This window comes from Corvus brachyrhynchos, unplaced genomic scaffold, assembly GCF_000691975.1.
Source record: "Corvus brachyrhynchos isolate BGI_N302 unplaced genomic scaffold, ASM69197v1 scaffold85, whole genome shotgun sequence".
NCBI classification, from domain to species: domain Eukaryota; kingdom Metazoa; phylum Chordata; class Aves; order Passeriformes; family Corvidae; genus Corvus; species Corvus brachyrhynchos.
In genome coordinates, this window is record NW_008238634.1 from 1022416 (window position 1) to 1033744 (window position 11329).

The window sequence follows — 11329 nt, forward strand, 5'->3', positions numbered from 1 at the left end:
CCTCCCCGGGTTCCCCTGGCCGTGCCATGGTGTCCCCCAGCCTCCCCTTGTCCCCTCCCCTGGTACCCCTGGCCGTGCCACGGTGTCCCCCAGCCTTCCCTGAGGAAGAGGAGGGCGAGGAGGAGGCAGCTGCAAACCATTACCGAGAGGAGGGGGCGGCTCCGGGGGTCTCGCCGGGCTCTCCCCGCTCCAGAGGCTCTTCCCGGCCCCGGGTCAGGCGGAGTTCTCCGGGAAAGGAAAACAAACCGTGAGGGGCACAGAACGGGGGGGCTGCGGCAGCGCTGCCTCTGGGCGGTCCCCAAAAGGGGGGCTGGGGTCTCCAGTGCCCCCTCCCCGTGCCCAGCTGTGCCCAGATGTATCCTGGTGGCCACCTCTCTGCAGTGACAGTCGCCACCCTGCTGGCCTTGAGTCACCAAAGCCACCCCTGGGGTCTGTGCTGGGACCCCACCCCAGAGCCCCTTCCCTCCACAAGGAGCTGGGATTTGGGAATGAAGGAGCAGGGACAGTTTGGAAGGGGGGTTGCAGCCTGGAGAGGATTTTCCACAGGGATTTTGGCCACCCCTTGTGGGAGGTTAAATCCAGAAATTCCTGTCCTGGAGAAGAGGGAGGGAAAAGTGGCTCCCAGCCTGTCTGGGATCTGTCTGGGACATGGCATTGTCACCCCACTGCAGCATTCCCACTTCCCACGTGTCCCACTCCCCAGTATCCTGAGGGTTCCCTGCCCCCCGGCTCCTCCCACCCTCTGGAGCACCCCAGATTCAGGGATCTCTCCTGGCTGGATGAGGCCAGAGAGACTTGGGAAGCTGGGAATTCCCTGGTTTCCCACAGCCGCCCTGGCATGGGCACCTTAGGGAGGAAAATTGAGGATTTGGGAGAAAAACAGCTCTTCCCACTCTCCCGCATCCCTGCGGCAGGAAAAGGGAGGGCTCCCACTGCCTCCAGCTGCCAGAACTGATGGTTCAGGTCCTGAAAAGCGTGAAAAGTGCAAAAACGAGGAGCAAAATGCAAAACGATGTCGCAAAGCGGGAACACAGATTGGGAACACGGATCCGGCGCGGATCAGCCACCACAATTCCCACGTTCCCAGCGGTGCTGGAAGTGAGAGTGGTGTCGGGGACATCGATGTGACAGCGGCCATCCCTGAGTGCTGTTAAACATGTCCTGCACTTTGGGATCCTCTTCCCTGTCCCAGGAATGTTCGGGAAGGGTTGGGAGCGAGCAGGAGCATCCTGGACCCCTTCCAGCAGCCAAAGATTCCGGATGTTTCATCTCCAAGCACTGAGAGGGGTTTGGGAGGGAAAAATGTCCCCATGTCCCACTTGCTGACAACCCTGGGGTGTCCCCCTGGAGCTGGACACCCCTCAGGGAACACTGGGATGGGGGAGGATGCCTCAACCATTCCCAGCGAAGCCGCTTTCCCTGAACTCCCCCGCAAGCGCCGGGAGTTCCAAGCCGCAGTTTTCCTGCCAGCAGTTTTGGCAGGAATGGCTTTTTCCTGCCCAACTGGGATGTTTCCAACCGCAAGCTGCTGTTGTTGTTCCTCACCAAACCTCCCGCGGATGGGAAAGGCCCTTTCTCATCCCACGCTCCATCCCTCGGCCTCTGGAATCCCCACACCGGGATCTGCTGGCACCCAGGGCTTCATCCCAAGGATCCCAAGCAGCTCCTGGGGGTCTGGTGGGTGGGAGAAAGGGACACAGCCGCAATCTCAAGGGCAATGAGTCCTTGGGTCTGTGGGATGATTTTTCACTGGGAAAATCCCATCCCGGCATCACCTCAGATGGGAGTGAGGGGGAATTTTGGTGGTGCCAGGCAGCTCCAGAGGCTGGGAAAGGCCCCCTGGAGCTGGAGGAGTTGGGAGTTGAGGGTTTGATCCCTTAGGATTGGGGCCGGGATGGAACAAGGGCAGCTTCGCATCCCTGTGCTCCAACATTCCATGGCCTGTGGGATGCTGCAGTGGTTGGAATCCCCACATTCCAGATCCAGGTCTCATCCCGGAGCTGGGAAAAGCTGGATCCTGCCTGTGGGGATGGAGTGAGGGCATATCCGACCCCAGGCCTCAGAGCACAACATTCCCAAGTGCCTTTGTCACCCAGCACGGGACCCGGAGGGTGTTTGGAGCTCCTGGAATGCTCCTCGGGATGCCCTTGGAGCAGCCCCGCTGCTGTGGGATGGTGCTGCTGATGGAGCCACACCGGGAAAAATGGAGCATTATCCCATGGGAAGCTGGGAATGTCGTGGCTCCAGGTACGGAAGGATGGAGCATCATCCCGAGGGAGGTTGGGAATGTCGTGGCTCCGGGTCTGGGAAGTTGGAACATCATTCCAAGCTAGGATGGGAATGTCATGGCTCCAGGTTTTGGAGGATGGAGCATGATCCCAAGGAAGTACAGGGACATCATGGTCCCGGGTTTGGGAGATTGGAGCATCATCCCTTGCCAGGATGGGAATTTTGTGGCTCCAAGGGGGGGATGGATGGAGCATCATCCTGAGGAATGATGGAGTTGTCCTGGATCCAGGTCTGGGACGATGGAACATCATCCCAAGTCAGGATGGGGACATTGTGTCGTTGGATTTGGGGAGATGGAGCATCATTCCAAGGAAGTACACGGACATCATGGCTCCAGGTCTGGGACAATGGAACATCATCCTGAGGGAAGTGGGAATGTCGTGGTTCCAGGGGCAGGACAATGAAGCATCATCCCAAGCCAGAATGGGGATGCTGTGGCTCTGGATATGGGAGGATGGAGCATCATCCCGAGGGAGGTGGGAATGTTATGGTTCCAGGGTTGGGAAGATGGAGCATCATCCTGAGGAAGGATGGAGTTGTCCTGGATCCAGGTCTGGGACGATGGAACATCATCCCAAGGAAGTACACGGACATCATGGCTCCAGGTCTGGGAGGTTGGAGCGTCATCCTGAGGGAGGTGGGAATGTCGTGTTTCCAGGGTTGGGAGGATGGAGCATCATCCCGAGGGAGGTGGGAAGGTCATGGTTCCAGGGTTGGGAAGATGGAGCATCATCCTGAGGAAGGATGGAGTTGTCCTGGATCCAGGTCTGGGAGGTTGGAGCATCATCCCAAGGGAGGTGGGAATGTTGTGGCTCTGGGTGTGGAAGGATGGAGCATCATCTCAAGGGAGGTTGGGAATGTCGTGGCTTCAGGACTGGGAAGATGGAGCATCATCCTGAGGAAGGATGGAGTTGTCCTGGATCCAGGTCTGGGATGATGGAACATCATCCCAAATCAGGATGGGGACATTGTGTCATTGGATTTGGGGGGATGGAGCATCATCCCAAGGAAGTACATGGATATCGTGGCTCCAGGTCTGGGAGGTTGGAGCATCATCCTGAGGGAAGTGGGAATGTCATGTTTCCAGGGTTGGGAAGATGGAGCATCACCCTGAGGAAGGATGGAGTTGTCCTGGATCCAGGTCTGGGATGACGGAACATCATCCCAAACCAGCATGGGGACGTTGTCTGTGGATGTGGGAGGATGGAGAATCTTCCTGAGAAAGGATGGGAATGTCGTAGCTCCAGGGGTGGGAGGTTGGAACCTCATCCCAAGCCAGGATGGGACTGTCCTGGTTCCAGGTTTGGGAGACTGGAGCATCACCCCTTTCCAGGATGGGAATTTTGTGGCTCCAGGGGTGGAAGGATGGAGCAGCATCCCAAGGGAGGTGGGAATGTCATGGCTCCAGGTCTGGGAAGTTGGAAGATCATCCCAAACCAGGACAGGGCTGTCACCGACTGGATTTGGAATCCCCTCATGGACAGGGACCACGCAGACACTGTTTGGGAAAAGCAAACCCTGGGATTTTGGATTTGGAGCGATGCCACCGGTCCCCTGCAGTCCCCAGGGTGTCCCTGCCTGGCCTCGGCACTGCGGCGGATTTAGGGAACCGGGAATTAGCGCAGCAGGAGCGGGGCCATGTCAGATCCCATTACTTCGGACCATCATCGCTCCCGGTGTCGCAGGAATAATTCACATCCCGTTCCTCCTCCGGGAGCCCGGCTCGCTCCGGAGCTAATGAGGCGTTTGGGATCAGTGACTCGAGACCGCTCCATCCCAGCGTTCCCGAAATGTAAAAGTCAGGTTTGTGCATTAGGAATCGATTTTCCACTCGGAAGCTCGCACACACGGGAATGGGCAAGTCTTCGGGATGAGCAGAATCCAACCCAAAATGTTTCCTTGGAGCCGGGCACCAGCTCAACCTAAAAATCCTGCTGGAATGAGCCCAGGAATTGGGGTGGTGATTGGGAGTAGGGATTTGAAAGATCCCAAACATCCTCAGGGTGGGATTTGGAGCTGGGGGCTTGTGGAGTCCTGGATTTTGAGGGTCCCAAACATCCCCAGGGTGGGAATTCGAGCTGGGACCTCCTGAATCCCTGGATTTTGAGGGTCCCAAACACCCCTAGGGTAGAATTTGGAGCTGGGGGTTGTGAGTCCCTGGATTTCAAAGATCCCAAACATCCCCAGGATAGAAATTGGAGCTCAGAGCTCAGTAACCCCTGGATTTGAAAGATCCCAAAGAGCCCCAAGATAGAAATTGGAGCTGGGGGCTCAGTAACCCCTGGATTTTGAGGGTCCCAAACACACCCAGGGCGCAAATTGGAGCTGGGGGGTTGGGAATCCCTGGATTTGAAAAGATCCCAAACACTCCCGGGGGTGGAATTTGGAGCTGTGGGCTCATGAATCCCTGGATTTGAGAGTTCACAAACACTCCCAGGGGAAAGCAGGAGGAGACAGGGAGAACTGGGAGGACTGGGAAGGACTGGGGGCAAGCCGGGGAGGGCAGAAACCACGAGGACCGGGGGGAACTGGGAGTACTGGGGGAGAAGGAATTGGACAGAGCTGAGGAGAGCTGGGAGACCCAGCCGGAGATGGGGTAACTGGGAGGACTGGGAGGGGATTGAAGGGACTTGGGTCAGCCAGAGGAGCCGGGAGGAGCTGGAGGAGTCCAGCGGGATCCGGGAGGAGCCGAGGGGAGCCGGGAGCCGCCCAACCTCACCGGGGGCCTCATTCCCAGCCCGGTGCCAAAGCAAACATTTCCCTGGCGCTGCCTGGAGCCGCGTTCCCAGGCCTGGGTGACCCTTGGCCGTGGGGACGGGGAGGGCAGGGAGGGGACAGCGCGGGGGTGGCGCGGCTGGAAAGGGAGGATTCCGTACCTGCCATCCCCGCCTCGGAACCCCCGCGCGTTCCAGCCGCAGGGAATCCAGATGTGCGCGGTCTGTGCTCAGGGCAGGGCGTCCCCAACATCTGTCCCGGGAATGGGGAAGCCGGGAATGTCCCGCTGTCCCCGGATTGTCCCAGCAGCCGGTATTCCCAAGTTTTTCCCTCGGTTTGGCGCACACCCCCCGCCTCCCCTAGCTGGGACAGCGCTTCCCAGTTCTCCCAGCCAAAGAAAACCAGTTTGTGTTGACTCAGGTGCCAGCGCAGGGACGGTGACGCCCTGGTGGCGGTGTCACCGCGGTGTCCCCGCCGAGCCGGAATTTATTTGGTTTGTCCTTTTCCTTCAACTTTTCACGCCAGGAAAGGGAAGGGGGGAATGCGGGAGGGGCTGGAGGGAGATCGGCCCCATCCCACAGCGCTGCCTCCTCTTCCTCCCGCTCCCTCCTTGAGAAGGGAAAAGGAGGAATTTGCCTGGGAATATGGAATTTTCCCCTGGATTTAGGGTCCCTGGCACAGGCCGCACCCCCGACAGGACGGGTGATTTATTCCCACTCTTCCCATCCGTGTTTTCCTCTCCCTGCTCGCAGCCCACACCCGAATTCCCGGTTATCTCTCCGGCTCGCCGCCCATCCCGCATTCCTCCTGGGCATGGAATGAGCCGCGTCCCACAGCTCCCGCTGGACTCCGCTCCACCCGTCCTGGGAATGGGAGCGGGAGACGCGGAGTGCCCCGAGCCACGGCGGGGACCCCAAATGGGGTAAGGGGAGGGCTTTGTCCCGGGAAAATGCTGGTCCCGGGAAAATGCTGATCCCAGGAAGATGCTGATCCCGGGAAGATGCTGATCCCGGGAAAATGCTGGTCCCGGGAAAATGCTGGTCCCGGGAAAATGCTGACCCCAGGAAGATGCTGGTGCCAGGAAGGTTCTCATTCCCAGAAAGGTTCTTATTCCCAGGAAGGTTCTCATTCCCAAGAAGGTTCTCATTCCCAAATGGATGCTGATCCCCGGGAAGATGATGGACTCCAGGAAGATGCTGATCCCCAAATGGGTCCGGGTCCCCAGGAAGACACTCATTCCCAGATGGAACCTGGTCCCCAGGAAAGTTCTCATTCCCAGAAAGGTTCTCATTCCCAGAAGGATCCCGGTCCTCAGGAAGGTTCTCATTCCCAGGAGGATGCTGGTCCCCAGGAAGGTTCTCATTCCCAAATGGATGCTGATCCCCGGGAAGATGATGGACTTCCCCCAGGAAGACGCCGATCCCCAAGTGTGTCCGGGTCCCCAGGAAGACACTCGTTCCCAGGAGGATGATCATTCCCAGAAGGATCCTGGTCCCCAGGAAGGTTCTCATTCCCAAATGGAACCTGGTCCCCAGGAAGGTTCTCATTCCCAGGAGGATGCTGCTCCCCAGGACAATGTTGGACCCCAGGAAGATGCTCATTCCCAGGAGGATGCCCATTCCCAGAAGGATCCTGGTCCCCAGGAAGGTTCTCATTCCCAGGAGGATGCTGCTCCCCAGGACAATGTTGGACCCCAGGAAGATGCTCATTCCCAGGAGGATGCCCATTCCCAGAAGGATCCTGGTCCCCAGCAGGTTGCCCATTCCCAGCGGGGTGCCGGGTGGGCACGGCCGTGGCATGGATCACATGGAGCTTTCCTCGTGCCAGGGCAGGGCATGGTGCTCCTGGCACAGGGTTGGCACAGATCCCAGTTCCAAGAGCCCACCAGGACTGGCACAGCTCCCAGATCCTAGGACTGACGCAGCTTCAATTCCAAGATGCAGGATGCCCATTCCCAGCAGGAAGCCGATCCCCAGGCTATGGCACAGCCACCCCTCCCTCCCTGGAGAATCCCATGGGTTTTTCCATCCTTTTGCACCCTTTCCCTGATTTCCCTCATTTCCCTCATTTCCCTCATTTCCCATTCATTTCACTTCCCGGAAAGGTTCCCTTTTCCACCTCATCCCACCCTTGGGCTGTGCCTGGGCCTGGAAAGAGGAACTGCACAGGGACGTGCCCCAGACGCTGCCCACGCACGGCCCAGAGCCGGAGCGCTCCGGAAGCTCCCGGGCTTCCGTGGAGCTGGGAGAGCTGGGACAACACGGGCTGGCAACCCTGGCACGGGATGAGGTTCCAGAGGCTCCTGGATGCCCTGGAAAAGGGTGCAGGTATCCAAGGAAAGGGATTGGGATGGGCCTTGCTCCTCCTGGATCCCACTGTTGCCCGCCACGGGAATGCCGGCAGACTCCTGGTAGATCCAGGAGTCCCATCTGGAGCTGGCAGGGGGGGCAACCCCCCGCCCCCGGCCATGCCAGGGCACCGGGGGCACGGCGCTGCTCTATGGGAAGCAGGAGGGAAGTGGAGGATCTGGAAGTGGGGGCAGAGCAGCGGCCGGAGCTGGGTCAGACTGCCCTGGCATTTCCTGCTCAGGGCTGGGCGGCTGCTCCGGGTGGGCACGGCCGTGGCATGGATCACATGGAGCTTTCCTCGTGCCAGGGCAGTGCATGGTGCTCCTGGCACAGGGTTGGCACAGATCCCAGTTCCGAGAGCCCACCAGGACTGGCACAGCTCCCAGATCCTAGGACTGACGCAGCTTCAATTCCAAGATCCCACCAGGATTGGCACCACCCCCACACCAGCAACGCACCAGGACTGGCACAGCTCCCATTTCCAAGATCCCACCGGGACTGGCACAGTTCCCAAATCCAAGAGCCCAGCAGGATTGGCACAGCCCCCACACCAAGATCCCACCGGGACTGGCACAGGTCCCAAATCCAAAAGCACGCCGGGACTGGCACAACTTCCAGTTCCAAGAGTCCAGCGGGATTGGCACAACTCCCAAGTCCAAGATCCTGTCAGGTCTGGCACAGCCCCCACACCGACAGCCCACTGGGATTGGCACAACTCCCAGTTCCAAAAGTCACCAGACCTGGCACATCTCCCAGCTCCACGGGCCCACTGGGACTGGCACAACTCCCACACCAGCAACACACCAGGACTGGCACAGCTCCCATTTCCAAGAGCCCGCTGGGACTGGCACAGTTCCCAACTCCAAGAAGCCACAGGCCTGGCACAGCTCCCCATTCCATGGTCCCACCAGGACTGGCACAGCCCCCACACCAAGATCCCACCGGGACTGGCACAGGTCTCAAATCCAAAAGCACACCGGGACTGGCACAACTCCCAGTTCCAAGAGTCCAGCGGGATTGGCACAACTCCCAAGTCCAAAAGTCCAGTGGGATTGGCACAGATCCCAAATCCAAGAGCCCATCAGGATTGGCACAGCTCCCACACCAGCAACGCACCAGGACTGGCACAGCTCCCATTTCCAAGAGCCTGCTGGGACTGGCACAGTTCCCAACTCCAAGAAGCCACAGGCCTGGCACAGCCCCCCATTCCATGGTCCCACAGGACTGGCACAGCTCCCAGTTCCAAAAGTAACCAGACCTGGCACAGCTCCCAAATCCAAGAGTCCACAGGGCTGGAACAACCTCCACACCAAGATCCCACCAGGACTGGCACAGCTCCCACAGCAACAGCCCATTAGGATTGGCACAGTTCCCAAATCCAAAACCCCACCTGGACTGGCACCACCCCCACACCAGCAACGCACCAGGACTGGCACAGCTCCCAGTTCTAAGATCCCACTGGGACTGGCACAATTCCCATCTCCAAGAAGTAACTGGGACTGGCACAGTTCCCACACCAAGATCCCACCAGGCCTGGCATGGATCCCAATTCCAGGACCCCACCAGGACTGGCACTGCTCCCAGTTTCAAGGTCCCACCGGGACTGGCACAGTTCCCATTTCCAAGAGCCCCCCAAGGACTGGCACAACTCCCAAATCCAAGATCCCACGAGCCTGGCATGGATCCCAATTCCAAGACCCCACCAGGACTGGCACAGCCCCCACACCAAGACCCCTCCCCAGCCCTGGCACAGCCCCACACCAGTAACCCCCCAGTGGGATCTGGGACCGATTCCCGGCGGGTGGCACAACCGGGGTGGGGGATGGGGCAGCAGGACCGTGGGCATCTCCCTGCTGACTCAGCATCCCGCCTGGCACGGCCCCAGAGGGGCCGGGGAGGGGCCGAGGTCCCACAGGGCACTTTCCCACAGTCCCGGGGCACAAGGTCGGGCATTGACCCTGAGCGGTCACCATGGGCCGGCTTCACCCGGTGCCACCAGTGCCACCAAGCCCGGGTGCCCTTACTCCAGGGGGCAGAGGTTGGACCTGGGTCGTGCTCCAGGAGAGCTGGATCAGCCTCGGCATCCCCAGGGCTGAGGTGTCCAGCTGGGAATTCCTCTGGGAATTTCCTCTCCTGGCTTTGGGGACACCTCCCACCATCCCAGGTGGATCCAAGCCCCAGTGTCCAACCTGGCCTTGGGCACTGCCAGGGATCCAGGGGCAGCCCCAGCTGCTCTGGCAATTCCATTCCCAGCAATTCCTTCCCAACATCCCAGCCCAAGCTCCCCTTTCCCACTGGGAAGCCATCCCCTGCCTCCTGGCCCTCCAGCCCTTGGCCCCAGTCCCTCTGCAGCTCTCCTGGAGCCCCTTTAGGCCCTGCAAGGGGCTCGCAGCTCTCCCTGGCTCCTTCCCTTCTCCAGGGCAACATTCCCAGCTCTCCCCAAGCCGAGGGGCTCCAGCCCTTGGAACATTCAGAATTCCCAGGACAACCAGGATCCATCTTGGTTACCTGGGAGGACAAACACCATCATTCCCAACATTCACCTTTTCCTCTTTTTTTCCCAGTTTATCCACTGATCATGGAGCCACACGATCCAGGATATCCCTGGGGTGTTTTGGGATCGGTTTTCCCGGCCGTGTCCCCCCAGTTGCCGGTGCAATCCCAGCTGAGGACAGAGCCGCCCTCGATTCCATCCAAGAGACAACAAAAACATTCCTGAATTATCAGCACAAATCCCAAACCGTTCCCATGGGGGACAAAACCAACCCTGCCCCAGCCCCGCCAGCAGGACCCTAAACCTGGAGATCTTGGAGTGCTCCAAACCCAGCCTGGCCCCAAACACCCGGAATTAGAGAACGGCTGCCGCTGTCACCACTTCCCAAAATCAGGGCATGGACTCTGAAGAGGGAAGTGCTGCGGTTTGGGGCTCCTTATCTCCCACCCCCCGCTGATAAAAGGACGTCCCTGAGCCCTGGGACAGGCGGCTTCCTGATGTCACCGCTCCGGAGGTGGCACTGCCGGAGCCACTGCCGCTGCCAGGTAATGCTGTGGTTCCCTGGGGCTGGGAAAGGATGGGAATTCTGAGGGCAGAGAATGGGGTGGGATGAGGGCTCATGGAGGATCCCTTTGGGATGAGCTTCATCCGTCTCCTACCAGGAGCCAGGGAAGTACCTGGAATTCCAGGGATCAGATCCAGGCTTGGAGGGGGTCATATGCACCCTTTATCCTGGGGAATGGTGTCCCACCATCCCGTGGTCCTTGTTTCTCTGGTTTTTGGGATGGGATGGAGCTGAAGGGTCCCACACTGGGAGTGTCCCCTCTCCCTGCTCCTTCCTGGGCCAACGGGCGGCTTTTAAACTGCAGGGATAGGTGGGACAGTGGGAAAAAATTCCTCCCTGGGAGGGTGGTTCATATGCACCCTTTATCCCGGGGAATGGTGTCCCACCATCCCGTGGTCCTCGTTTCTCTGGTTTTTGGGATGGGATGGAGCTGAAGGGTCCCACACTGGGAGTGTCCCCTCTCCCTGCTCCTTCCTGGGCCAACGGGCGGCTTTTAAACTGCAGGGATAGGTGGGACAGTGGGAAAAAATTCCTCCCTGGGAGGGTGGAGAGGCCCTGGGATGGAATTCCCAGAGCGGCTGGGGCTGCCCCTGGATCCCTGGCAGTGCCCAAGGCCAGGTTGGACACTGGGGCTTGGATCCACCTGGGATAGTGGGAGGTGTCCCTGCCCATGGAATGAGAGGAGCTTTAAGGTCCTTTCCCACCAAAACCATTCCATGATTCTGAAGCCCCTCTGGATCAGGCTGGGAGAGCTGGGAATGTTGCCCTGGAGAAGGGAAGGAGCCAGGGAGAGCTGCGAGCCCCTTGCAGGGCCTAAAGGGGCTCCAGGAGAGCTGCAGAGGGACTGGGGCCAAGGGCTGGAGGGCCAGGAGGCAGGGAATGGCTTCCCAGTGGGAAAGGGGAGCTTGGGCTGGGATG

At 59.5% G+C, this 11329-nt stretch overlaps 1 protein-coding gene across 1 annotated transcript in view; it reads left to right on the forward strand.

The window, feature by feature from the left end:
• Window positions 1-9829: 9829 nt before the first annotated feature.
• SIGLEC1 (sialic acid binding Ig like lectin 1) overlaps window positions 9830-11329 on the forward strand; it is an 18311-nt gene continuing 16811 nt past the window's right edge. The window contains exon 1 of the mRNA XM_017737378.1: window positions 9830-10391. Coding sequence (XP_017592867.1) covers window positions 10344-10391 — 48 coding nt within the window. The 5' untranslated portion in view covers window positions 9830-10343. The remainder of the gene's footprint in view (window positions 10392-11329) is intronic.